A 25,629-nucleotide genomic window follows, 5' to 3' on the forward strand; every position below is an offset into this window, starting at 1 on the left:
TTCGCTTGCGTCACATAAGAGAATCATAATTTTCCCCGTTTTTGTAACATTTTTCACTGGTACTCTGCTCCTATTGGTCGTAGCGTGATGATATATAGCCTATAGCCTTCCTCGATAAATGGGCTATCTAACACTGAAAGAATTTTTCAAATCGGACCAGTAGTTCCCGAGATTAGCGCGTTCAAACAAACAAACAAACAAACAAACTCTTCAGCTTTATAATATTAGTATAGATTAGTATAGATTAGTATAGATTGGACAGCTCACACACGGTCATCTGATTCCAAACTAAACAGAGCACTAGTACTATGGTAACCAAATAACTGATAATCATACTTATATACTTCTTAATACATACTTATATAGATAAATTGACATCCAGGCTTAGAACAAATACTCGTGCTCATCACACAAAGATTTGTCCCGGGTGGGATTCGAACCCACCACACGCGGCGCTTTGGTTATTGCGGCGAGGTAACCGCCTAAACCACTGCGCCAAACGTGCAGTTAAAAGTGTAAGTTAATCTTTATTATAATATGTTAAGATGGCAAGAAAATAAAAGGTCACATTAAATGGTTGTAAATTCTATAATTTATTTAAAGAGCAATATTAAACAGTTACAATAATATTATCTAGTTGCCTTACATTTTGTCCCCCCACTCTTAGACCCCCCTTTTAATCAAGCTGTACCTAAATTTAACTCTTCCTCGATGTAAATGTCCCCCGACTCCCGATCTCCTGACACTGTCGCCCTTTTATCCACACACATTTTTATTCAATTCAAATTTGTCCCCCCACGCTGTAGCTATTGTCCCTCTCTGTAATTGTCCCCCCTTGCTGTAATTGTCCTACATCGGTGTAATTGTCCCCCCTAGCTGTAATCGTCCCCCATTGCTGAAATTGTCCCCCCTTTAGTCTTCCCCCCTGTTCTCCTTCAGTCAATCCCCCCTCTTTCAGCCTGTCCCCCATCGTTGTTCAGCTACAAAGGCCACACGATATCTTCAATCCACGACACATAGGGTCTGACACGGGTGTACATGCCAGTACCGCCGCTGGTGCCACACTCTCTGCCGTATGACGTCACACCGAGAATCGTATACACGCAGCGTTCGTGCTCGATCGACTGTAGGGGGCCACCACTGTCCCCCTGAAAGAAAAAAAAGATCTCTACACAAAAAGCTCGATATTTGTGTACCTCACGAGCTCACTGAAAGAAACCTAATGAACCGTGTACTCATTTGTGATTCTTGAAGCCAAAGAGATTTTATTACAAGTTCATACATACTATATGCGAAAAGACTTTTTCCCCGACCTAACATGAGTTTTAACTAGGGTCGCCATCCGTCCGGGTTTCCCCGGATTTGTCCTAGTTTAGAGGGCATCCGGGGAGCGTCCGGGGAAGGTTTCATTTGTAGACCGGGTTTAAAAAAAAAAATAAAATAGGTTGGGCCGCCTGCGAGACACGCTCTATGCTCGCACACCACGATCAACCAACGAACCAAGTATATTCACCGTTCCCCCACTCCTGCCGTCGCGGTTGCTCTTCTTGAAATGAAATGAAAATAATTTTATTGGTGGCAATAAACAAAAACAAATATAAACAATAAAAAAAGAGACTAAAATTTTCGGACTCTAAAATCCGGGGTTTCCACGCGTCTTGTCCGGTTTTCCAAATTTTAGAGATGGCAACCCTAGTTTTAACCCAATTGAATAGATAAACTACCGCTAAATGTACCTCAGAAACCGGGGCTAGACATTGTCTTACCGCGCAAGTATCAGTGGGTGAATTAGTGTCCATCCTGTCTCCATAGCACATCTGTGTGGTATGATCGTAGCCGTTCAGAAGATGCCTGTGTTTCGGGTAGTTCTGGGAACATTCTTCTGGAGTGAACAGGTGGAGGCCGACCTGGGAACAGATGGAATACGATCAGTACGTTTGGCGCAGTGGTTAAGTGGTCACCTTGCCGCAATAACCGAAGCGCCGCGTGTGGTGGGTTCGAATCCCACCCGGGATAAATCTTTGTGTGATGAGCACGAATATTTGTTCTGAGCCTGGATGTTAATGTATATAAGTATGTATTTAAAAGTACATAAGTATGTTTATCAGTTATTTGGTTACCATAGTACAAGCTCTGCTTAGTTTGGAATCAAATGACCGTGTGTGAGTTATCCAATGATATATTATTATTATTAGTAATCCATACTTCACGTTTAAGTAGATAAGAATTATGGCTAACAGCGCGTTTTCACTTTGGTAATCGTGTAGTTTTAAGTGTCGTGGCTTATATGTTTAAATGGAGGTGTTCACATATAGAACGACACGATTTCGATCGTTACGACAATTAGTTTAATGGGAACGCGCCCTGAAGATGCAAGTTGGAAGCTACATGAAGCTACAAATCCACTGGTTTCATGAAAGAAAGGCCCAAATCTATGTATCTTTATAAAAACCTACATTTCACCAGGTTTAAAACCCGGTTTAACTACTTCTGAAATATACAATTTAAAGGAATACTTAAATCTATTAAAATCGCCTCAAAATTTTAGCCGTGAAAGCGTAGATACAGGCGGACATATAAAGTAGTATGGATACTTTTGATACAGTAATAGCCGAGTGGTATAAGTTGGTTCCTCCCATGCAAGTGGTCACCGGTTTGAACCCGAGTCAACACACCAATGACTTATCCAAGTTATGTGTGGAAACTACGCCTAAAGTTTGTTTAATACATTTATTGAGGGCATGCAAAGTCCCCCGCATTTGGCCAGCGTGGTGGACTCAAGGCCTTACCTTTCCTCCGTTTGGGAGGAGATCCTTGCCCAGCAGTGGCACAATATAGGTTAAAAAAATGGATACTTTGCTAACCAATTTGTTCTTAATAAAAATGCTAAGGCACACTTACAGCTTGTAAAGTGTCAGACAGTTCCCTTCGATGTCCGAGGGCACCCCAGCCGGTAGCCGTCGCGTAATTGTCGATCTGATCATCTACATGAAGACAGGCTGGACGCACGTCTCGGTTGAAGGCAATCCTGAAGAAAAAGACAGTTGTTATTATCGTTTACATATTAGGTCGGGGAAAAAGTCTATTCGCATTATAGTATGTATGAACTTGTAATAAAATCTCTTTGGCTTCAAGAATCACAAATGAGTACACGTGTCATTAGATTTCTTCACCTCGCCGCAATAACCGTAGCGCCGCGTGTGGTTCCAATCACACCCGGGACTAATATTTGTGTGATGAGCACGAGTAAATGTTAAATAATTTTTCAAATCGCACCAGTAGTTCCTGAGATTAGCGCCTTCAGACAAACAAACTCTTCAGCTTTATAATATTAGTTTAGATTAGGAATAAAATAGTTTAGTAAGAAAGTTGTCGAAAATATCAGAACCGTTCTATTTACTCCCTGAGACGCCCATAGCCAGTTGCGCTCACCGGTCGGTAAACGATCTGTGGGCTAAGCAACCCTTGGCGCGGTCATTCCAGATGGGTGACCGCATAGTGGTATTTGAGCTGGGCGTCTCCGTGCTTCGGAGGGCACGTAAAATGTCGGTCCCGGCTGTTGTTTACTTAGATAACAGTCGTTAAGCCACGTCAAAGGCCTTTCGGGCGGCTTGAACAACTTTGACTCTAGGTTGACCACTAACCATACGATAAACAAACAACTACTTACTCCCTGTCGGTCTCCAGTAGCGCGATATCATGGTATTTGGAAGGAGGTTTATACCCAGGGTGGGTGATGATCGTCTTCACATTATACCTCTGCCATTGTTCCGGAGGATCTGACCTCCTTAGGATACCAAGACCTATGTATTTCACCTTCCCTCTGTAAAATAAATTGATTTTAAAGTATTTATTTGTGTACAGCTCGTGGCTTAGTTAAAAACAGCCACGCAGGTCAATCTCTGAGGTTAAGCTACGCTTGCCAAGGTTGTTTTGTAGATGGGTGACCGTCTTAGACATATCGAGTTCCTCCGTGTTTTCGAAGGCATGTTAGATTGTGGGTCCCGGCTGTCATTTGCAAAAATCTTTGGCAGTCGTTAACAGTCACACAATGTTAGTAGTCAGAAGCTTGAAAGTCTGACAACCAGTCTTACCGAAGGGTATCGTGTTATAACCCAGGTAACTGTGTTGTGGAGGTCAAATAGGCAGTCGCATCATGTAAAATATTGATATTCAGCTGCATCCGGTGGCCTATCGGACCTCCACAACACAGTTACCAGGGTTATAACACGATACACCCAACACATGCAAAATAATATTAATTTATTTAGGGAAAATAAACAGTTACACACTTTTCTTAATAAAATATATTAACAATCAGTTTTATATGGAGAAATGTATAAAATAATGTTTTACTCACACATTAGGTCCAGACACGCAATGAGCTGCTGTGAGTATAAATCTTTCACTTATTACTGAACCACCACACAACCAGTCAGCTGTGTCTATGCTTTCACCATAACCAAGTAACGCCTGAAAACAAATATGTATAAATATGGAGCAGTGATAGCCGAGTGGTATAAGTTGGGACCACCCACGCAAGTGCTTGCAGAACTCGAGGCAACACAGCAATTACTTTTCCAAGTTATGTGTGTATTAGAAATAATTATCACTTGTTCCAACGGTGAAGGAAAAAGTGGAAACCTCGGGATGAAATATTGTATGCCTAGGAGTTCTGTAAACCAGTTCTTGAAGGTATTCAAAGCCTCCAACCTGCAATTGGCAAGGGTGGTGGACTCAAGGCCTTACCCCTCTCTCATTACGGGAGAAGACCCCTGCCCAGCAGTGGGACAGTGATTAAAAAAAGTATGACTTCAATACACCAATGACTTTTCCAAGTGATGTGTATTAGAAATAATGATCATTTGTTATAACAGTGAAGGAAAACATCGTGATGAATGACATGTCTGACAGTTGGTTAAAATTGCGAGGCGCCCATAGCCATACCCGTAGTAAAAGATCTGTAGGTTAAGCAACCGTTGTCGCGGTCATTCCATAGATGGGTGACCGCATAATCGCATTTGAGGCGTCTCCGTGCTCCGGAGGGCAAGTAAAAAGTCAGTCCCGGCTGTTGTGTACTAAGATAACAGTCGTTAAGCCACCTCAAAGGCCTTTCGGGCAGCTTGAACAACTTTAACACTAGGTTGACCACTAACCATACGATAGAATAGTAATTATTTCAGGTAAAAACAGTTCTTGAAATTAGAAAAAGTCCAGCATTTAATCAGCACGATGGACTCAAGGCTAACTTAAAGATATCCTATGTATAATCCCAGGTCTTAACTTAACTCTAAATTTCATGAAAATCAGTTCAGAAGTTTACACGTGAAATCGTAACGGAAAAGCCATTAACAATATGATAGCAGAAAAGGAGGCTACTACTAAAGGAGCCTGTACAAGCAAAGCTCAAAGCTGTGTCATATTTTGTACCCGTAGTTACCTCAAGTGACCATAAGATGGACCCCAAACGGTTGTAAGCGTATCGAGCTTTTCGCGTCTTCATGGTAATGGTATGATATAAATAGATAATGAAATAGGTATTTTAGAATTGTCATGATAAGTTGGCCTACGTCTACGTCTACGTCTACGTCTACGTCTACGACAACGTCTACGTCTACGTCTACGTCTACGTCTACGTCTACGTCTACGTCTACGTCTACGTCTACGTCTACGTCTACGTCTACGTCTACGTCTACGTCTACGTCTACGTCTACGTCTACGTCTACGTCTACGTCTACGTCTACGTCTACGTCTACGTCTACGTCTACGTCTACGTCTACGTCTACGTCTACGTCTACGTCTACGTCTACGTCTACGTCTACGTCTACGTCTACGTCGACGTCGACGTCGACGTCTACGTCTACGTCTACGTCTACGTCTACGTCTACGTCTACGTCTACGTCTACGTCTACGTCTACGTCTACGTCGACGTCGACGTCTACGTCTACGTCTACGTTCATAATATTAGTATGGAAGTCGGTATGTATTGCTATTGGTTAGTAATATAGCCGTAAGCTGCCCAAAAAATTGTTTCATCTAAATAGGAAATGTCCTCCGAGTCGGCTACGGTGGTCAATTTCATTTAAACCAGTCTATTACATCACTCTCATAGTCCGATCTGACGGTACACACGACCAGTGAGAGATGTGGCTCAAGACCGACGGCTTTACTTTCTTTCCGAGGCACAGATGTCTAAAACTTCAACTTGTCCTAATCACATTTGTGGTTTCCCTCCCGGCTCCCTTAAATATCAATTTTATATTTTTTTTAGTATTTGTTGTTATAGCGACAACAGAAATACATCATCTAACTTTCACGGTTCATGAGATACAGCATGGTGACAGACAGACAGAGAAACAGATAGACAGAAAAACAGCGAAGTCTCAGTGATAGGGTCCCGTTTTACCCTTTCGGTTCGAGACTTTAGAATTATTTAAGTAATTTGCTGTGTTGGCAACAGAGTCAGGAGAAAAAGACATTAGACCGCGGAGACTGCGACTGTAACTTGACTTTAGGTAATGCATATGAAACAGTTCACAAGCGAGACAAAGACATGAGCGACTGTGACGTTAAAAGAGGCGGCTCGCAAGCGAGACAGAGACGGGATGTCGCTGTCTCATGTCACGGTCTCTTATCTCTATCACGAACCGCCTTTAACAAGCGAAGAAATGTCCAGAAAGGTGCTTTTCAGAGTCATGAAAGCCTCACCATATGCGGGTACTGGTCCTTTTCAGCATCACACCCTCCCGAAAAGAATATCCCATGCTAATTACCCAGATGCCCATAGCCAGTTGCGCTCACCGGTCGGTAAACGATCTGAGAGTTAAGCAACCGTTGGCGCGGTCATTCCATAGATGGGTGACCGCATAATGCCATTTGAAGCGTCTCCCTGCTTCGGAAGGCACGTAAAAAGTCCCGGCTTATGTCTACTAAGATAACAGTCGTTAAGCCATGTCAAAGGCTAGGCTTGAACAACTTTGACACCAGGTTGACCACTAACCATACGACAAGAAGAGACATGAAAACCTCACCATATGAGGGTACTGGTCCTTTTCAGCATCACGCCCTCCCGAAACAAATATGTCATAATAATTGCCCAAAGACAATATCCGTTTTTCATCCGTACGGTCAAACTCTATGACCACGGTACACCGGTTATCCGGATCCGGATGTTCAAATTTAGTTATATTTAATTCGTTATAGTCTTTTTTGCATGGGTAAGATAATTTGTCTAAGTAGTCGATACATTCTGAAAATAATTTTGAATTTTGAAAAATAGATTTTTTTGCACCGACTTCAAATAAGAGAGAGTTGTCAATTAGTCTGTTTTTGTTTGTTAAAATAACTTTTATTGGATTGGCCGAATTTGATGATTTATAACTGATTTCAAAAAAGTAGTAGGTTCTTAATTAGGCGCTGTCTCGCTGTGTCTGAATATCGCCGCGATACGACGAGTGGCACCGAGCGTGCGAAAAGTCAATGCATCGGCGGTAGTCGGCCGCGACAAGCAGCGAGTCCGCCGCGCGATCGCGACGAGCGCGCAGCGAGCACGCTGTCAAATGCAGCGTCATTTATTTTCAATGTTGTCTCTTGTTTCGAGAAGCTTTTTAAACAAGGAAAACGCGGGGATACAGTTACGAGTCGCCGCGGAATCTCTGCGATTCCGTTACGACTCGCGACGATACGCGGCGGAATTATCGCTCGTTCGTGGAGATTGTCCGACGATACAAGGGCGGACTCGTCGCGAATCTCTCGCCCGTGGAGACCTAGCGCCTTTGTCTTTATGTTTGCTATCGTGTGTTACTTTTTTGGGTGGACTGAGCACCGACTTCAAAAAAGGAGGGGGAGGCCATTTGTCTGTACTTTTTTGTTCTTGTGTTCTTTTTTAAGGTGGACCGACTCAAAAAAGAGGAGTTTTTGAATTCGTCTGCATTTTTTTCCGTATTTTAAACCGATTTTAATAACTTATTTTAAACCATTGTATAGTCGCCAACGCTGGCTGGAGACTTTGCATACCTTCAAGAACTGTGTTAAACAACTCTCAGACATGCAGGGTCTCAGGCATGTGCAAGGCATATGACGTATTACATGGGACTAACATTGTTAATGGCGAAACGTGGGTGTATTTCGTACACTGAATACACTTTCGGTTATAACAGGCGTGATATCGAAATATATAACTCAAAGAGGACTGACTGACATAGTGATCTATCAACGCACAGCACAAACCACTGGACGGATCGAGCTGACATTTGGCATGCAGGTAGATGTTATGACGTAGGTATCCGCTAAGAAAGGATTTTGATCAATTCTACCCCCAAGGGGATAAAATATGAGATGAAAGTTTGCATGAAAATTCTGTCTTAAGTAACAAACTACGCGGACGAAGTCGCGGGCAAAAGTTTGTTAATATATTTCTCACCATATGTGCGAATTCATTCCTTTCAACCGGATGACCCCCGGCTATGGGTGGGGGGGTCAGGAAATATCTTGGTTGCTCAACCGGTTGCTGGGTTACAACCGTGCAGTTTATATCCGGCTGCACGGTTGATACCGTCCGTAGTACCCGGCTGTGATCTTTACACGGATAATTTAATTTGTGTATGTATTCTAAGCATTCTGTAAGAAGAATATTTTATTTTTAAAGTAACTAGGTTAGGTTAAAAGAGTGGCCACAGGATCCAGAGGGGGGGGGGGGTGCTGTGTGTTTCTGGCACGCCCCCTTGAAGTGGAGGGCTACTGGCAATCCACATGCCTCCCCTCGAAGTAGGGCCCGCATCCAAGGCGGTCACCGGCTAGGACGCGGAGTATCCGATTGGAGGTACCGCGTCCTGGCCACCTTATGGTGACTGTTGAAGGAACACCGTCAGGTTTTTAGTTGGTATGCCCACGTTAGCCGGAAAGCCTTGCCGGCGGGAGAGCCCAAAAAAAAAAAGTTAGGCTACGAAAGTGGCAACTGGTCCGGGAGGTGGGGGCTTGCTTTGTGTTCCTGGCATGCCCCCTTGAAATGGAGAGCTAGGAGGGGGGCATCCACAATCCCCCGCTCGACGTAGGGCCCGCATCCAAGGCGGTCACCGGCTGGGACGCGGAGTATCCGATTGGAGGTACCGCGTCCTGGCCACTTTATGGTGATAGTGGAAGGAACACCGTCAGGTTTTTAGTCAGTAAAAAAAAACTACGTGCGTGGCGCGTGTGTCCGCACACACACTGACTGTCAACTATGTATGCATATGACGTCATGAGAGTGTTGTAATAGAGAGTGCTTGTGTATTGCGTACACATAGATCCTATTAATTTTATAAATGCAGACAATTAAGTAGTTGACTGGGTTAACGAAAAATGATTAAACTTGTACTCGTAAAAGGTTCATCTAAAATACTCAGGCTATGTAGATTTTTTTCATAAATAACGTTGAAATTGTAATTATTGCAGACTGAAACATTTTATTGGACACTCATTTGATACCAACGAAAATTGTGACAATGACGTCACTATGTCAAATTTCTATACTAAAATGTGTTTTTGACTTTTCGTAGGTGATTTGACTGATAGTCAAGTACCCTACAGTCAACTTTGAATAATTTGGGTAACATTGACACAATTGATAAAGGTTTATTTTAGTTTTGCAAACTTTTATCAATAGTGTTGGTTTCATATGAAAAAGTAATCGAAACTAGTTCAAATTCCCACTTTCAATGTTACCTAAATGATTCAAAGTTACCCAGGTTGACTGTATTGTATGTTTGTTACTTAATTATGATCAAACTCCTCCTGAACGGATCTTCATGGATACGGAAAGTAGTTTATACCAAAATAAATACAATGAATACTTTTACTTAGGGAAATCTTTTCTGTTTTATTTATTTACTAGCTGACCCGCGCAACTTCGCTTGCGTCACATAAGAGAGAATGGGTCAAAATTGTCTCCGTTTTTGTAACATTTTTCACCCGTACTCTGCTCCTATTGGTAGTAGCGTGATGATATATAGCCTATAACCTTCCTCGATAAATGGACTATCTAACACTGAAAGAATTTTTCAAATCGGACCAGTAGTTCCTGAGATTAGCGCGTTCAAACAAACAAACAAACAAACAATCAAACAAACAAACAAACTCTTCAGCTTTATAATATTAGTATAGATATGTATTCATCATCACCACCTACAAAAAAATGTTGCAATCTCCGCATCCTGGGAGAATGGGAGTCCCGACGGTCACAAACATATAAAAAAAATCCAATTTAATTTCTTCAATAGTTATGCCCGTGTCTACATACATTTTGGTGATTTTTTTTATTTATATAGATACTAGCTGTTACCCGCGATTTCGTCCGCCACCTGAATTTCTCCATGGGAATGCGTCATTGCGCTGGGGTAAAAGTAGCCTATGTTCTTTCTCGGGTATCAAAATATCTCCATACCAAATTTCATGCAAATTGGTTCAGTAGTTTAGGCGTGATTGAGTGACAGACAGACAGACAGAGTTACTTTCGCATTTATAATATTATATGGATCTTGGAAACGATATTTTCGACCGAATATTGATTAAGACTCTCACCATATGTGGAAATTGTCGCCTTTCGGTAGGAAGACCTCCGGCTATATTCCGCGGCGGTGTTAATTCCGATACATCTACGGATTTCATTATTACAATCGTGCAGTTGACATCCGGCCGTACGGTTGATGTAGCAAATAGTTCCTGCTTATTCTCTTTGCAAGGATAATTCAATTTGTCAATGTATTTCAAGCAGTCTGTAATAAATGCTTTATTTGTTTTGGGCTTGCAACACATATTAGGTCGGGGAAAAAGTCTTCGCATTATAGTATGTATGAACTTGTAATAAAATCTATTTGGCTCACATCACAAATGAGTACACGGTTCATTAGGTTTCTTTCAGTGAGCTCGTGAGGTACCCAAATATCGAGCTTTTTGTGTAGAGAAAAGATTTTATTACAAGTTCATACTAATAATGCGAAAAGGCTTTTTTCCCGACCTAATATGTTTGGGTTGGCTAGTTTGTATGGGTAGTATTTATCGAACAATTATGGAACCGACTTGAAACAATTATGGCGCTTGTTCCTTCGGGTCCGATTGTCACGATTCAGAAACATATAGACGCAGCGATGTCGATCAGTATTTTTACTTGGGCCAATTAATTCCGACACAAATATGAGTCTTTGTAACTCATATCCAGCTTTGAACTGACTGCCTCCTTGGCGCAGTGGTTTAGGTCGCCACGCCATACCACTGCGTCGGGAGTGGGCTCGATTCCTACACGGAGCAATTATTTGTGCGATCCACAAATAATTGTTTCGGGTCTGGTTGTGCTTTGTGTCCGTTGTTTGTATGTTTGTAGTCCCCACGACACAAGAGCAATTCTTAGTGCGGGAGTTGTGTTTTTTTAACATAACTTAGCATACATTTTTTAACATTGTAATTGACAAAACACTGTATAGATAACTAATCAGAGCTTTCACTGCGTTTTTTACAGTTAGTGTCTAACACACATGACTATCAAATTTGTATACACGTAAAAGATATTAAACGATTCCAAAAAAGGGAGCTTTCCTAAATTCTTCTATACTTTTTAGGTTGTTGCGCTCACCGGTCGGTAAACGATCTGTGGGATAAAGTTGTTCAAGCCGCCCGAAAGGCCTTTGACATAGCTTAACGACTGTTATCTTAGTAGACAACAGCCGGGACCGACTTTTTACGTGCCCTCCGAAGCACGGAGACGCCCAGTTCAAATACCACTTTGCGGTCACCCATCCATGGAATGACCGCATCAGGGGTTGCTTAACCCACAGATCGTTTACTGACCGGTGAGCGCTACTGGCTATGGGCGCCGTTTTTTAATAGATAGGGTGATTCAAGAGGAAGGTTTATGTGTTAAAGTTGTTAAGGTTTTATTGTAAAATAAGGGTTTAAATTGGGCGAAGCCAGGACGTGCTAATTATAATAATCACCATATGCGGATAATCGTTCCTTTCGACGTCATGACCTCCGGTAACTCCAAATACGGGTCGTTGAGGCTGTATTTTTAGTATTACAACTGCGCAGTTGACGTCCGGCTCCAAGGTCGGCGTGATTATTAAATCGTGCATACCCTCTTTGCAAGGATAATTTAATTTGTGTATAAATTCTATGCATTCTGTAATAAGAGTATTTTTGTTTTACAGGTAGTCAATAAGGTAAGTACCCGACACACCTATGGCTTTTCCAAGTGATGTGTGTATAGAAATAATGATCACTTGTTATAACGGTGAAGGAAAACATCGTGAGGAAACCTTGCATGCACATTTATTGAGGGCATGCAAAGTCCTCAATCCGCACTTGGCCAGTAGTGGACTCACGGCCTAACCCCTCCCTCGTTTGGGAGGTCACCCTTGCCCAGCAGTGGGACAGTAATGGGTAAATAAAAATGAAAATGTATTGTATCCAGATACCGACTGCCAACTATGTATGTACGTGTTGAAATGCGAAAGTTTGTAAGCGAATTTTAACCCGGGAAATATATTTACGCGGACGAAGTCGCTGGCAAAACCGGTACAAATGCGGAAATTTGTACGAATGGATGTATGTTTGTCACTTTTTTACGCAAGAACTACTGGACGGATTTCAATTAATTTTGGTACATATATAGCTAATAACTTGGACTAATATATAGGATTCTTTTTACTTGGTAAAATCTTTTCACACGCACGAATTCACAAGCAGAAGTTCTAGTATCAGTCTAGCCTTTCTTCCAACTAAATTGGAGTCGGCTTCCAGTCTCACCGGATGCAGCTGAATACCAGTATTTTACATGGAGCGACTGTCTATCGGACCTCCACAACACAGTTACTTGGGTTATAACACGGTACCCTTCCGTAAGACTGGTTGTCAGACTTACAAGCTTAGGACTACTGTTAACGAGTGTCAAAGATCTTTGAAAATGGCAGCCTGGACCCACAAAGGAACGGGCCTTCCGAAACACAGAGGAACTCGATATGTATTAGATGGTCACCCATCCACAGAACAACCTCGGAAAGCATAGCTTAACCTCAGAGATCGATCCGCGCGGCAGTTGTTAAGTAAGCCACAAGATAGGTCGGGGAAAAAGTCTTTTCGCATTACCGTATGTACGAACTTGTAATAAAATCTCTTTGGCTTCAAGAATCACAAATGAGTACACGGTTCATTAGGTCTTTCAGTGAGTTCGTGAGGTACCCAAATATCGAGCTTTTTCGTGCAGAGAAAAGATTTTATTACAAGTTCATACATACTATAATGCGAAAAGACTTTTTCCCCGACCTAATATTTCTCAATTCTCACCATATGTGGAAATTCGGTCCTTCTTAGAACGGGATGACCTCCTGCTATCGCGGGAATATTTAGTGAAGCGCCATCTATTATCTGTTCCACGTATTTTTGTATAGTAACTTTGCAGTTGGCATCTGGCCGTACGGTTGATAAAGTTTGCAGTTCCTGCTTGTCATGTTTGCAAGGATAATTTAATTTGTCGATGTATTCTAAACATTCTGTAAAAATTAGTATTTAAGACCTATGAGTTTTTAATTCGTAGTTTTAGTTACAGTCAACTTGGGTAACTTTGAATCATTTAAGTAAAATTTTACGTGGGAATTTGAACTAGTTTCGATTATTTTTTCATAAGAAACCAACACAAATGATACAGGTTTATTTTTGTTTTGCAAACTTTTATCAATTGTGTTGGTTTCATATGGAAAAATCATCGAAACTTGATCAAATTCCCACTGTCAATGTTACCTAAATGATTCAAAGTTACTCAAGTTGACTGTAATATTGTTCATTCGTAGGTTTAGTTACAATATTATTTTTTAAAGACAACTCCCGCACTAAGAATTGCTCTTGTGTCGAGGGGACTTTTACAAACTTGCAAGCAACGGACAACCAGACCCGAAACAATTATTTGTGGATCGCACAAATCATTGTTCGAAAACCAGGCTCAGAACAGATACTCGTGCTCATCACACAAATATTAGTACCGGGTGTGATTGGAATCACACGCGGCGCTACGGTTATTGCGGCGAGGTGACCACGTTAACCACACAGACAAACGTGCAGTTATTGCAATGAATGCGCCCTAAGAGCACTCCCTCACTAGGACGCCATGGCGGCGTCGCTGGCTTCGTATCCAAGCAGTTAATATTGAAATGTATGTCACCTAACTCACGTAGCGACGTGACATTTCATAGCCAGTTGCGCTCACCGGTCGGTAAACGGTCTGTGGGTTAAGCAACTCTTGGCGCGGTTATTCCATAGATGAGTGGCATAGTGGTAATTGAGCTAGGCGTCTCCGTGCTTCGGAGGGCACGTTAAAAGTCGGTCCCGGTTGTTGTCTAGTAAGATAACAGTCGTTAAGCCATGTCAAAGGCATCTCGGCTTGAACAACTTTGACACTAGGTTGACCACTAACTATACGATAAGAAGAAGAGAAGAATACTAACTGCTTGGAGACTCCTAATGAGGCAAGGTTCTTACAGCTTGGTTCGTTATTTCACGCCTGTATCCGACTGTCTACTATTAATGCACAATTGGGTAGTTCACTAGGTTAACGAAAAAAATATTAAATTTGTATTCGTAAAAGGTTCAAGGAAGGTTAAAGGGTAATGTGTTATAACCCAAGTGACTGTGTTGTGGAGGTCAGATAGGCAGTCGCTACATGTAAAATACTGGTATTCAGCTGCATCCGGTGAGACTGGAAGCCGACTCCAACATAGTTGGAAGAAAAGCTAGCCTGATGATTCGTAAAAGATTCATCTAAAATGCTCACGCTATGTAATTTTTTTTTTAAATAATGTTGAAATTGTAATTATTGCAGACTGAACCTTTGACATTTTATTAGACACTCATTTGATACCAACGAAAATACGAAACTGTGACGTCACTATGTCGTATTTCTATACTAAAATGTATTTTTGACATTTCATATAGAGTAGCTGATTTGACTGTTGTCAAATACTAACATAGATCTACGAAGTAGTTACGTTAAAGATCTTTGAAAATGACAGCCGGGACCCACAATTTAACGTGCCTTCCGAAACACTGAGGAACTCGATATGTATAAGAAAGGTCACCCATGCTCAAACCAACCACGGCAAGCATGGCTTAACTTTAGAAAACGATCCCCGCGGCTGTTGTTAACTAAGCCACCTATGTATTATGTACCGTAGCCAGTTGCGCTCACATATCAGTAAACGATCTGTGGGTTAAGCAAACCTTGGCGCGGTCACTCCATAGATGGGTGACCGCATAGTGATATTTGAATATCTTCATGCTTCGGAGGGCACGTAAAAAGTCGGTCCCGGTTGTTGTCAAGTAAGATAACAGTCGTTAAGCCACGTCAAAGGCCTTCGGGCTTGAACAACTTTGATACTAGGTTGACCACTAACCATACGATAAGAAGATTATTCTGGTTAAATTCTTACCATATGTGGAAACTCAGATCTCTCGACTCCATAGCCGCCGGCTATAATGGGTACCATATTTAATATATTTAGATCAGAATCGTCCATTTCTATTGGTCTTTCGACCATTTTGAAGCAATTATTCTCTATATTCCATTCTTTAGTTACATATATGTACATATATAACTCTTCTTTGTCAGTTTTACATGGATAGTCGTATTTGTGGATGTATTTTAAACAGTCTGCAACGAAAAAGAACTAATAGAGTTTAAGTCGCCGACCCGCCGACATTTGTCGGCCTCTTTTCCAAATCCTTTAACATTCTTTTGATATGTTGACTGCTTATGCTGACTGTGCTCACGACGCTATATTTTTTTCGACATTTGCCGACGAAAGCGTCGTGAGCACAGCCGAACGCGGCGGTCAAAGGCTTCAATGGGATATAAATATTTTTTACTAATCAGGAAAAAAGTCACTACATTTTTCAAAGGGTTAAAATATTTATTTTAGGCGCGTAGGGCGAGTAGGGCGCGTGTACCGACTGTCAACTATGCATGCACAAAGATCAAATCCCGAGGTTCAAATCCCGAGTCGAGCCAAAAAAATATTACTGAATTTTTCTTTCACAAAAATCTTAGTGTAAGGCAAGGCAGTTGTAGACCTCCATGCCACGGATACCACGTAAAGCCGTCTGTTCTGCGCCTGACCTCTCGCCGGTCGAGTGTACCATCCCACCGGACTATGAGAGTGATGTAATAGAGAGTGTACCTGTGTATTGTACACAACACACTATAAACAAAGTCCTGCATATATAGTCGAGCTAATGAGACTAGCCAAAATCCGTAGTCGGTAGGGAATGCAACTGCTCATCATGCGGTCTCGGGTTCGATTCTCAGGTCGTGCAAAGTTTTTTTTTCTAATTTGTATTAAAAGAACAGTGATAGCCGAGTGGTATAATATAGTGCCTCCCACGCAAGTGGTAACAGATTAGAACCTGAGGCAACACACCAATGACTTTTCCAATTAATGTGTGTATTAGAAATAACTATCACTTGATCAGGAAAACATCGTGATGCAACCTTTCACGCCTAAGATCTTTAAAACAGTTCTTGAAGGTATTCAAAGTCCCCAACCCGCAATTGGCCAGCGTGGTGGACTCAAAGCCTCTCCCTCGTTACGGGACCCTTGCCCAGCAGTGGGACATTAATGGGTAAGATTCATTACACACCAACTACGCCGTGCTTGTCTATTAATAACTGATGAACATACATAAGTATGATTAGTAATTTATACTTCTAAATATATGACATATGTATACAAGTTATAAAGTATGTATGCGTTAGCACATGATTAAATTTATGTTATGACCTATGTGTGTTCGGTAGTGTTGGTTAGCAGCTCCTTACATCATCAATGATTTATGCTACTAATATTATAAATGCGAAAGTTTGTGAGAATGTGTTTGTTACTCTTTCACGCAAATACTACTGATCCGATTACTATGAAATTTGGTATGTAGGTAGCTGAAGACCCAGAACAGCACATAGGCTCACATTTTTACCCCGGAGTTCCTCGGGAACTCAAGGGGAAAAAATAGGGTAAAAAGTGAATTTCACTGGATTTACACGGGAAAGGTTTCCACGCGGACGAAGTCGCGGGCGGCCTGATATAAATATTGTTAAAACCATTTGGCGATTAAAAAGAGTGGCCAGAAGCTTCTTGCCAGCTCTTCTCATTGGCCCTACCTTCCGAACTGGCAGTTAATTCCCTCTCAATATCATTAGGTGGCTTTATACACACATATAACAAAGGAAAGAGCGCGCGCCGCGCTCATCTGTCAAGCCCGCAAAGAAAGCGTGTGTGTAAAGCCACAATTGACTATCATAAGTGTTAGCACTTGACCTAAATGAATAAATGACTTGATGTTGCAAGCTCACCATATGTGGATACTCGGCTTGCACCGCGCTTCGTCCGCCTGCTACGTACGGAGACCCATCCAGATCCGGAATGACCCGGGTGCAATTCTCGATACGAACAACCCTGTAGCGAAACTCATCGCGATTGTCCTTACAAGGGTAGTCCACGTTTATGATGAAATCCACACATTCTAGAACAATGAGAATATATCAGCCTAGCCTTTCTTCCAAGCTATGTTGGAGTCGGCTTTCAGTCTCACCGGATGCAGCTGAGTACCAGTGTTTTACATGGAGCGACCTAGCTGCCTATCTGACCTCCACAACACAGTTACCTTGGTTATAACACGATACCCTTCGGTAAGACTAGTGGTCAAACTTTCAAGCTTCTGACTACTGTTAACGACTGTCAAAGATTTTCGAAAATGACAATGGGGACCCACAATTTTCAGTGCCTTCCGAAACACGGAGGAACTCGATATGTATAAGATGGTCACCCATCCACAGATCAACCTCGGCAAGCGTTGGTTAACCTCAGAGATCGATCCGCGCGGCTGTTGTTAACTAACCACGAGCTCCAGTTTTTTTATTACTAAAAATAATATTACTAATTCGATAACCTGTCTGTCTATCTGTCCGTTATGCCTTCAGGGTTAAACCAATAAACCGATTTACACGAAATTTTGCATGGAGATAGTTAAAAATCTAGGAAAAAACATAGAAGTTTTTTCAAATATCAACCCCTAAACGACGAAAAAAGGGATGTAAATATTGACGCATGCAAAGCCGAAAACCTAAAAACGTTTAGCAAACCTTTATACCAAAAAAAACCCAATAAATTTTGAAAAATTTTGACTTTTACCATATGGGGGTACTCCCCCCTTCTCGCGTCGGTACCGCCTGCTATACCATTGCCTGCACTATAGGGGGGGTGATGTTGTTCAAAAATGGTACATTGTCGGTTGAAATCCAACATTTTTGACGAAATTATTAATGGTGTTACACTTTTGCATGGGTATTCAACTTTATGAAGGTACTCTAAACATTCTGAAACAAAGTAGGGTTTAAAATTTTGAAAAATAATAGTCGAGTGGTTTAAGTTGGCACTTCCCAAGCAAGTGGTCGCAGTTTCGAATCCGAGGTAACACACCAATGACTTTTCCAAGTTATGTGTGTATTAGAAATGATTATCACTTGCTGTAACGGTGAAGGAAAACATCGTGAGGAAACCTTGCATGCCTAAATTTTGTTTAATACATTTATTGAGGGCATGTAAAGTCCCCAACCCGCACTTGGCCAGCGTGGTGGACTCAAGGCCGAAACTCTCCCCCCTCGTTTGGGAGGAGACCCTTGCCCTGGGGTTAAAAAAATATTATAATAATAAAACAAAAACAATTTTCAAAATCGGTCGTCTTTGAGTTATCACGAATTAGAAAATTTTGTAGACTAATTGAAAAGTATCTCCTTTTTTTAAAGTCGGTTTAAAAGATCGAATTAAATTATTATAATTAAGATTTTTTTTAATCTTTAAACTAGATAAAGTACTAAAACTTCGCTTAAAACTTCTTCAGTTTATACCCTTTAAAATACGCACTACTAAACTTTTAGTAAATATTTAAAAATCGCTCATTTTATCCTCCCAGTGTGGTGCAAAAAATTAAGTACCATAGCTCAGAAACGGTGAGTCCTAATTCAAGTTGAACGGTACCTATTTTTCGGCAGAAGTCTAGACCAGGGGGTCTATCACGTATCTCAGTTGACAGCCATTTGAAAGCCACTATGCTGTCCATTGTTTTCTCCCTTAGATTATAGTGAATAGTACGTTACTTCAAAGCAACAATGTACTGAATAGTGACCATAGATTTGACGTGCACTAGCTGTCAACTGAGATACGTGATAAGCCCGCAGGGGTCTATCACGTATCTCAGTTGACAACTATTTGAAAGCCACTATGCTGTCCATTGTTTTCTCCCTTAGATTATAGTGAATAGTACGTTACTTCAAAGCAGCAATGTACTGAATAGTGACCATAGATTTGACGTATACTAGCTGTCAGCTGAGACACGTGATAAGCCCGCAGGGGTCTATCACGTATCTCAGTTGACAACTATTTGAAAGCCACTATGCTGTCCATTGTTTTCTCCCTTAGATTATAGTGAATAGTACGTTACTTCAAAGCAGCAATGTACTGAATAGTGACCATAGATTTGACGTATACTAGCTGTCAGCTGAGACACGTGATAAGCCCGCAGGGGTCTATCACGTATCTCAGTTGACAACTATTTGAAAGCCACTATGCTGTCCATTGTTTTCTCCCTTAGATTATAGTGAATAGTACGTTACTTCAAAGCAGCAATGTACTGAATAGTGACCATAGATTTGACGTACACTAGCTGTCAACTGAGATACGTGATAAGCCCGCAGGGGTCTATCACATATGTAAGTTGACAACTATTTGAAAAACGCTGTACATTGTTTTCTTCAAGCAGCTAATATTGAAATGTATGTCACCTAACTCACGTGGCGACGCCGCCATGGCGTCCTAGTGAGGTTCTAGCGTAGAGTATTTAGCATGTTACGCCACAGCAATGTACTGAATAGTGACTATCAATTTGACGTACACGTAGTTGTCCACTGAGATACGTGATACGCATACAGCATGATGTAAAATGTTACGTGTATACATAGTTGACAGTCGGTGTGTTAGGCACGCACGATAGCTCATTATTTTGTGCAGCGAGTTCGATTCCCACACTGAACAAATATTTGTGCGAAAAATTTACTTTTGTTTCTTATTTTCAGTCCGTTGTTTGTATGTTTGTAAAAGATCCCATAACACACGAAGAATTCTTATTGAGTGTACACAGCAGTCAGCGACCCGCCGACATATGTCAGCGACATTATTTTAAAGGCAGTATCCAAGTCGCTGACATGACATCTTTAAAATAAGAAGTCGCCAACATAATTCCTTTGAAAATTAATTGTCGCCTACATCAACATAATGTCGCCGACAACTGTCGGCGGGTCGGCGACATTGACTGGAGTTGCCTATTAAAAAAAATATTTCAGTAACTATAATCTATAGTCTTTCTTACTAAAAGGAGACTTTTGCCCAGCATTGGGATAGTAACAAAAAAATTACTTACTGTCTTTAGCTCTGCTTGTTCCTGATTTTATTAAAATACCCAGTACAGGATTAAATATGTATAACCTGAAACAAACAATACATACTTTTAATATTATAAATGCGAAAGTAACTCTGTCTGTCTGTCTGTCTGTCTGTCTGTCTGTCTGTCTGTCTGCTACTAAACTACTGAACCAATTTGCATGAAATTTGGTATGGAGATATTTTGATACCCGAGAAAGGACATATCTTCATCACGCTACGATCGAAAGGAGCAGAGTACCAGTAAAAAATGTTACAAAAACGGGGAAAAATTTCACCCTTTCTCTCTTATTGGACGCAAGCGAAGTTGCGCGGGTCAGCTAGTAAGATATAGTCCGGAGTTTGGTAACGTGCCCGGTATATGGCAGTAGGCTCGCCCCCTATTACATGGAACTAACATTGTTAATGGCGAAACGTGAGTGTATTTTATACACCTATGTCTACACCTTCGGTTATAAAAGGCTTGATTTCATGTATGTATGATAAGGCATAAAAATCAGTCTATCCTTTCATCCAACTATGTAAAATTCGGCTTTCAGTTTCACCGGATGTAGCAGAATACCAGTGTTTGACATGCAGCGACTGTCTATCGGACCTCCACAACACAGTTACCTGGGTTATAACACGATACTAAGTAAGACTGGTTGTCAGACTTTCAAGCTTCTGACTACTGATAACGACTGTCAAAGATCTTAGTAAATGACAGCCGGGACCCACGCCCACATGCCCCTTCTTCTTGTGTTAGTTGTTCCGTGTATAGTATACTAGCTTTTACCCGCGACTTCGTCCGCCACCTGAATTTTCCCATGGAAATGCGTTATTTTCCCAGGGTAAAAAGTAGCCTATGTCCTTCCTCGGGCATCAAAATATCTCCATACCTAATTTCATGCAAATTGGTTCAGTGGTATAGGCGTGATTGAGTAACAGACAGACAGACAAACAGACAGACAGAGTTACTTTCGCATTTATAATATTAGTATTGATAGTATGGATTATCAAAGGATGATGAAAACCTATCAATATCCGTCTGATAATTGCTGACAGATAAATAGTTTAATATCTCAGAAATAACTAGCTGACCCGCGCAACTTCGCTTGCGTCACATAAGAGAGAATGGGTCGTAATTTTCCCCGTTTTTGTAACATTTTTCGTTACTACTCCGCTCCTATTGGTCGTAGCGTGATGATATATAACCTATAGCCTTCCTCGATAAATGGGCTATCTAACACTGAAAGATTTTTTCAAATCGGACCAGTAGTTCCTGAGATTAGCGCGTTCAAACAAACAAACAAACAAACTCTTCAGCTTTATAATATTAAGTATAGATTATTAGAGGATGACGAAAACCTATCAATATCCGTCTGATAATTACATACAGACAGATAAATAGTTAAATATGTTAGAAATAATAATGATTTCTTGATTACCTCGTGTCAGGAACTAACTCGCAGTCCGTACAGCATATAATTGGCGTTGTTCCGTTGTACGAACATGTCTGAAATGATAATTATATAATATATAAATATATAGTCGTGACCGTAAGACAATCTAAGTAGTTAATCTTATATATAACACTAGCGGACCCGACAGACGTTGTCCTGTCTACACGTCTTTAATTTGAAAATTTTAAACTTTTTTTAATAATCTAAACCATTCTCAAATCCCCTTGAACACACACAAAAAATTTCACCAAAATCGGTTTAAGAGAAGTTCAGTGACATACACACTTACAGAAGAATTATATATATAAAGAAGATTTCCATGTCACAATGTTAGTCACCGTACTCCTCCGAAACGGCTTGACCGATTCTCATGAAATTTTGTGAGCATATTGAGTAGGTCTGAGAATCGGCCAACACCTATTTTTCATACCCCTAAGTGACAATTTATTTTTTTAAATTTACATGGCAAAACAACGTCAGCAGGGTCAGCTAGTAAATAAATATCATTGTACAACTCACACACGGTCATTTGATTCCATATCAAGCAGCGCTTGTATTGTAACCAAATAACTGATAAACATTTTTGTATACTTCGAAATACATACTTATATAGATACATTAACAAGCTCAGAACAGATACTCGTGCTCATCACACAAATATTAGTCCCGGGTGTGATTGGAACCACACGCGGCGCTACGGTTATTGCGGCGAGGTGACCACGTTAACCACTGCGACAAACGTGTTTTGTTTTTCTTAAAAAAAAACATCTACCGCACTAACGTTTGTACATCTTATATATCTATATAAGTATGTACATATTTAGAAGTATATAAGTATATTATGTTTATCAGTTATTTGGTTTCAATAGAACAAGCTCTGCTTAGTTTGTAATCAGATGACCGTGTGTGAGTTGTCCAATGATATAATAATATTAGGTCGAGGAAAAAGTCTTTTCGCATTATAGTATGTATGAACTTATAATAAAATCTCTACACAAAAAAGCTCGATATTAGGGTACCTCACGAGCTCACTGAAAGAAACCTAATGAACCGTGTACTCATTTGTGATTCTTGAAGCCAAAGAGATTTTATTACAAGTTCAGACATATTATAATGCGAAAAGACTTATACCCCGACCTAATACATATATATTTTTTAACTCACCGGTGGATAATTCCTGTTTTCAATATCTTTGACTGCACTCAGACACCTGTACACACTGACACATTGGCCCTTAACATCACCCCAGCTACATGGTGTCCCTGTAACAGAAAACAACACCATCTATATATTTATATTACCAGCTGACCAGCGCAACTTCGCTTGCGTCACTTAAGAAAGAATGGGTCATAATTTTCTCCGTTTTTGTAACATATTTTACTGGTACTGTCAAAGTTGTTCCAGCCCGAAGGCCTTTGATATGGTTTAACGACTGTCATATTAATTGGCAAGCGGGACCGACGTTTTACGTGCCCTCCGAAACACGGAGACGCTCAGTTCAAATACTACAATCTATAGAATGACCGCGCCAATGGTTGCTTAACTCACAGATCGTTTACCGATTGGTGACCACAACTGGCTATGAGCACCATCTATTATTGTAACTCAGAGAAGATCAAAATCAAGAAAAAATTGAGGTATATCGTGATCATGTCATTCTTGCTTTAGCATAAACGTGCGAAAATTAATTGCGAATACAACCTTGAAAACGTTTATAACATAACAACATAAATTTAGACCAGTTTGAGAACAGAACAAGGTGTTATTGGTCTTTTTCTAATTTATATTAGACTAGTTTCTGCCCCCGTCTTAGTTTGAAAATAATTCACGGGGAAAAAAGTATCTTATGTGTTTATCCCGGTTGTACGCTACCAGTATACTAAATTTCATTAAAATCCGACCCGTAGTTTTTTCGTGAAAGAGTAACAAACATACATACATCCTCATAAATTTTCGCATCTATACTAATATTATAAAGCTGAAGAGTTTGTTTGTTTGATTGTTTGTTTGTTTGAACGCGCTAATCTCGGGAACTACTGGTCCGATTTGAAAAATTCTTTCAGTGTTAGATAGCCCATTTATCGAGGAAGGCTATATATCATCACGCTACGACCAATAGGAGCAGAGTACCAGCGAAAAATGTTACAAAAACGGGGAAAATTATGATTCTCTTATGTGACGCAAGCGAAGTTGCGCGGGTCAGCTAGTTTAAAATATGAGTATAACGAAGTCTATTTAATCGTATATTTATCGATCTCTGAGGTTAAGCTACGCTTGCCGAGATTATTCCGCTGATAGGTGACCATCTTATACACAACGAGTTCCTTCACATTTCGAAAGACACGTTGAATTGTACCCGGCTGTCATTTTCAAAGATTTTTGACAGTCGTTAACAGTAGTCAGAAGCTTGAAAGTCTGACAAGCAGTCTTACTGAAGGGTATCGTGTTATAACCCAGGTAACTGTGTTGTGGAGGTCAGATAGACAGTCGCTCCACCCAAAATACTGGTATTCAGCTGCATGCAGTGAGACTGGAAGCCGACTCCAACATAGTTGGAAGAAAGGCTAGACTGATATAATCCATAATTATATTATTATTGTTTATTTTTTAATATTATAAATGCGAAAGTAACTCTGTCTGTTGCTCAATCACGCTTAAACTACTAAACCAACTTACATGAAATTTGGTATGAAGATATTTTGTTACCCGAGAAAGGATATAGGCTACTTTTTACCCCGGGAAAATGACGCATTTTCAAAATTCAGGTGGCGGTCGAAGTCGCAGGTAAAAGGTAATATCTTTATATAAATAATTCTTCTGTAAGTGTGTGTCACTGAACTTCTCTTACACGACTGGACCGATTTTGATGAATTTTTTTGTGTGTGTTCAAGAAGATCTGAGAATGTTTTAAATTCACAATTTTGTCCGCTGGACAATGTTTTTTTACAAATTAAAGACGTGTAGACAGGGCAACGTCTGTCGGGTCCGCTAGTTTAATATAATATATTTACATACCTTCAGGTACATGCTCGCTACCAACATGAGAAACAAATAAAAACACAAAAATATGAAACAACATGGCCGCCACACGTCTGTCTGTAGTTCAACATGAACAAATACTGAGAAACATCTTCTTGTTAGTCATAGAAACTGGTTTTTATGTACAATAAATAATAACGTTTGCAGCACACATCGATATGTATAATAAAATAGTTAAAATGTGTGTATGTTCATTAAAGATATTAAAAGAAACCGTTTAAGGTTGTTACATATCCAGTTCTTCCGTGTTTCGGACACTATACATTGTGGGTTCCGGCTGACATTTTAAAAATTCTTTGACAATCGTTAAAGTAGTCAGAAGCTTGAATGTCTGATTTTTTTTGTTTTGTCGTATGGTTAGTGGTCAACCTAGTGTCAAAGTTGTTCAAGCCGCCCGAGAGGTCTTTGACGTGGCTAAACGACTGTTATCTTAGTAGACAACAACCGGGACCGACTTTTAACGTGCCCTCCGAAGCACGGAGACGCCCAGTTCAAATACCACTATGCGGTCACCCATCTATGGAATGACCGCGCCAATGGTTGCTTAACCCACAGATCGTTTACCGACCGGTGAGCGCAACTGGCTATGGGCGCCTCTTATGTCTGATAATAACCAGTCTTACAGAGGGGTATCGTGTTAA

The 25,629-nt window shown here is 40.7% G+C and overlaps 1 protein-coding gene across 8 annotated transcripts; it reads right to left on the bottom strand.

Moving 5' to 3' along the window:
* Positions 1 to 589: 589 nt before the first annotated feature.
* LOC142985256 (venom protease-like) lies at positions 590 to 25,096 on the bottom strand. Of its 8 annotated transcripts, none has more exons than XM_076133312.1 (10): positions 24,965 to 25,096; positions 23,114 to 23,211; positions 21,935 to 22,002; positions 20,488 to 20,552; positions 7,032 to 7,249; positions 4,361 to 4,473; positions 3,671 to 3,823; positions 2,902 to 3,028; positions 1,767 to 1,907; positions 590 to 1,148 (listed from the first exon to the last, which is right to left on the bottom strand). In XM_076133312.1, the coding sequence occupies exons 1-10, from the start codon at positions 25,026 to 25,028 to the stop codon at positions 981 to 983; spliced, it is 1,215 nt and encodes a 404-aa protein (XP_075989427.1). In that variant the 5' UTR covers positions 25,029 to 25,096; the 3' UTR covers positions 590 to 980. The 8 variants fall into 8 exon arrangements, with proteins under 8 accessions (XP_075989427.1, XP_075989429.1, XP_075989428.1 ...); XM_076133314.1 differs by lacking the exon at positions 7,032 to 7,249 and adding an exon at positions 8,423 to 8,619; XM_076133313.1 differs by lacking the exon at positions 7,032 to 7,249 and adding an exon at positions 13,315 to 13,520.
* Between the last annotated feature and the right edge of the window lie 533 nt (positions 25,097 to 25,629).

Source organism: Anticarsia gemmatalis, chromosome 29 (assembly GCF_050436995.1).
Source record: "Anticarsia gemmatalis isolate Benzon Research Colony breed Stoneville strain chromosome 29, ilAntGemm2 primary, whole genome shotgun sequence".
Classification (NCBI taxonomy): domain Eukaryota; kingdom Metazoa; phylum Arthropoda; class Insecta; order Lepidoptera; family Erebidae; genus Anticarsia; species Anticarsia gemmatalis.

Bases quoted from the DNA above. Each gene is read 5' to 3' on its own strand.
- LOC142985256 (XM_076133311.1), bottom strand. From the start codon at position 25,028: ATGTTGTTTCATATTTTTGTGTTTTTATTTGTTTCTCATGTTGGTAGC. The intron at 22,003-23,113 runs GTGAGTTAAAAA...TTATCATTTCAG, and splicing joins AAAACAGGAATTATCCACCG to ACATGTTCGTACAACGGAAC. The intron at 1,908-2,901 runs GTAAGTGTGCCT...ATCTGTTCCCAG, and splicing joins TGTCTGACACTTTACAAGCT to GTCGGCCTCCACCTGTTCAC.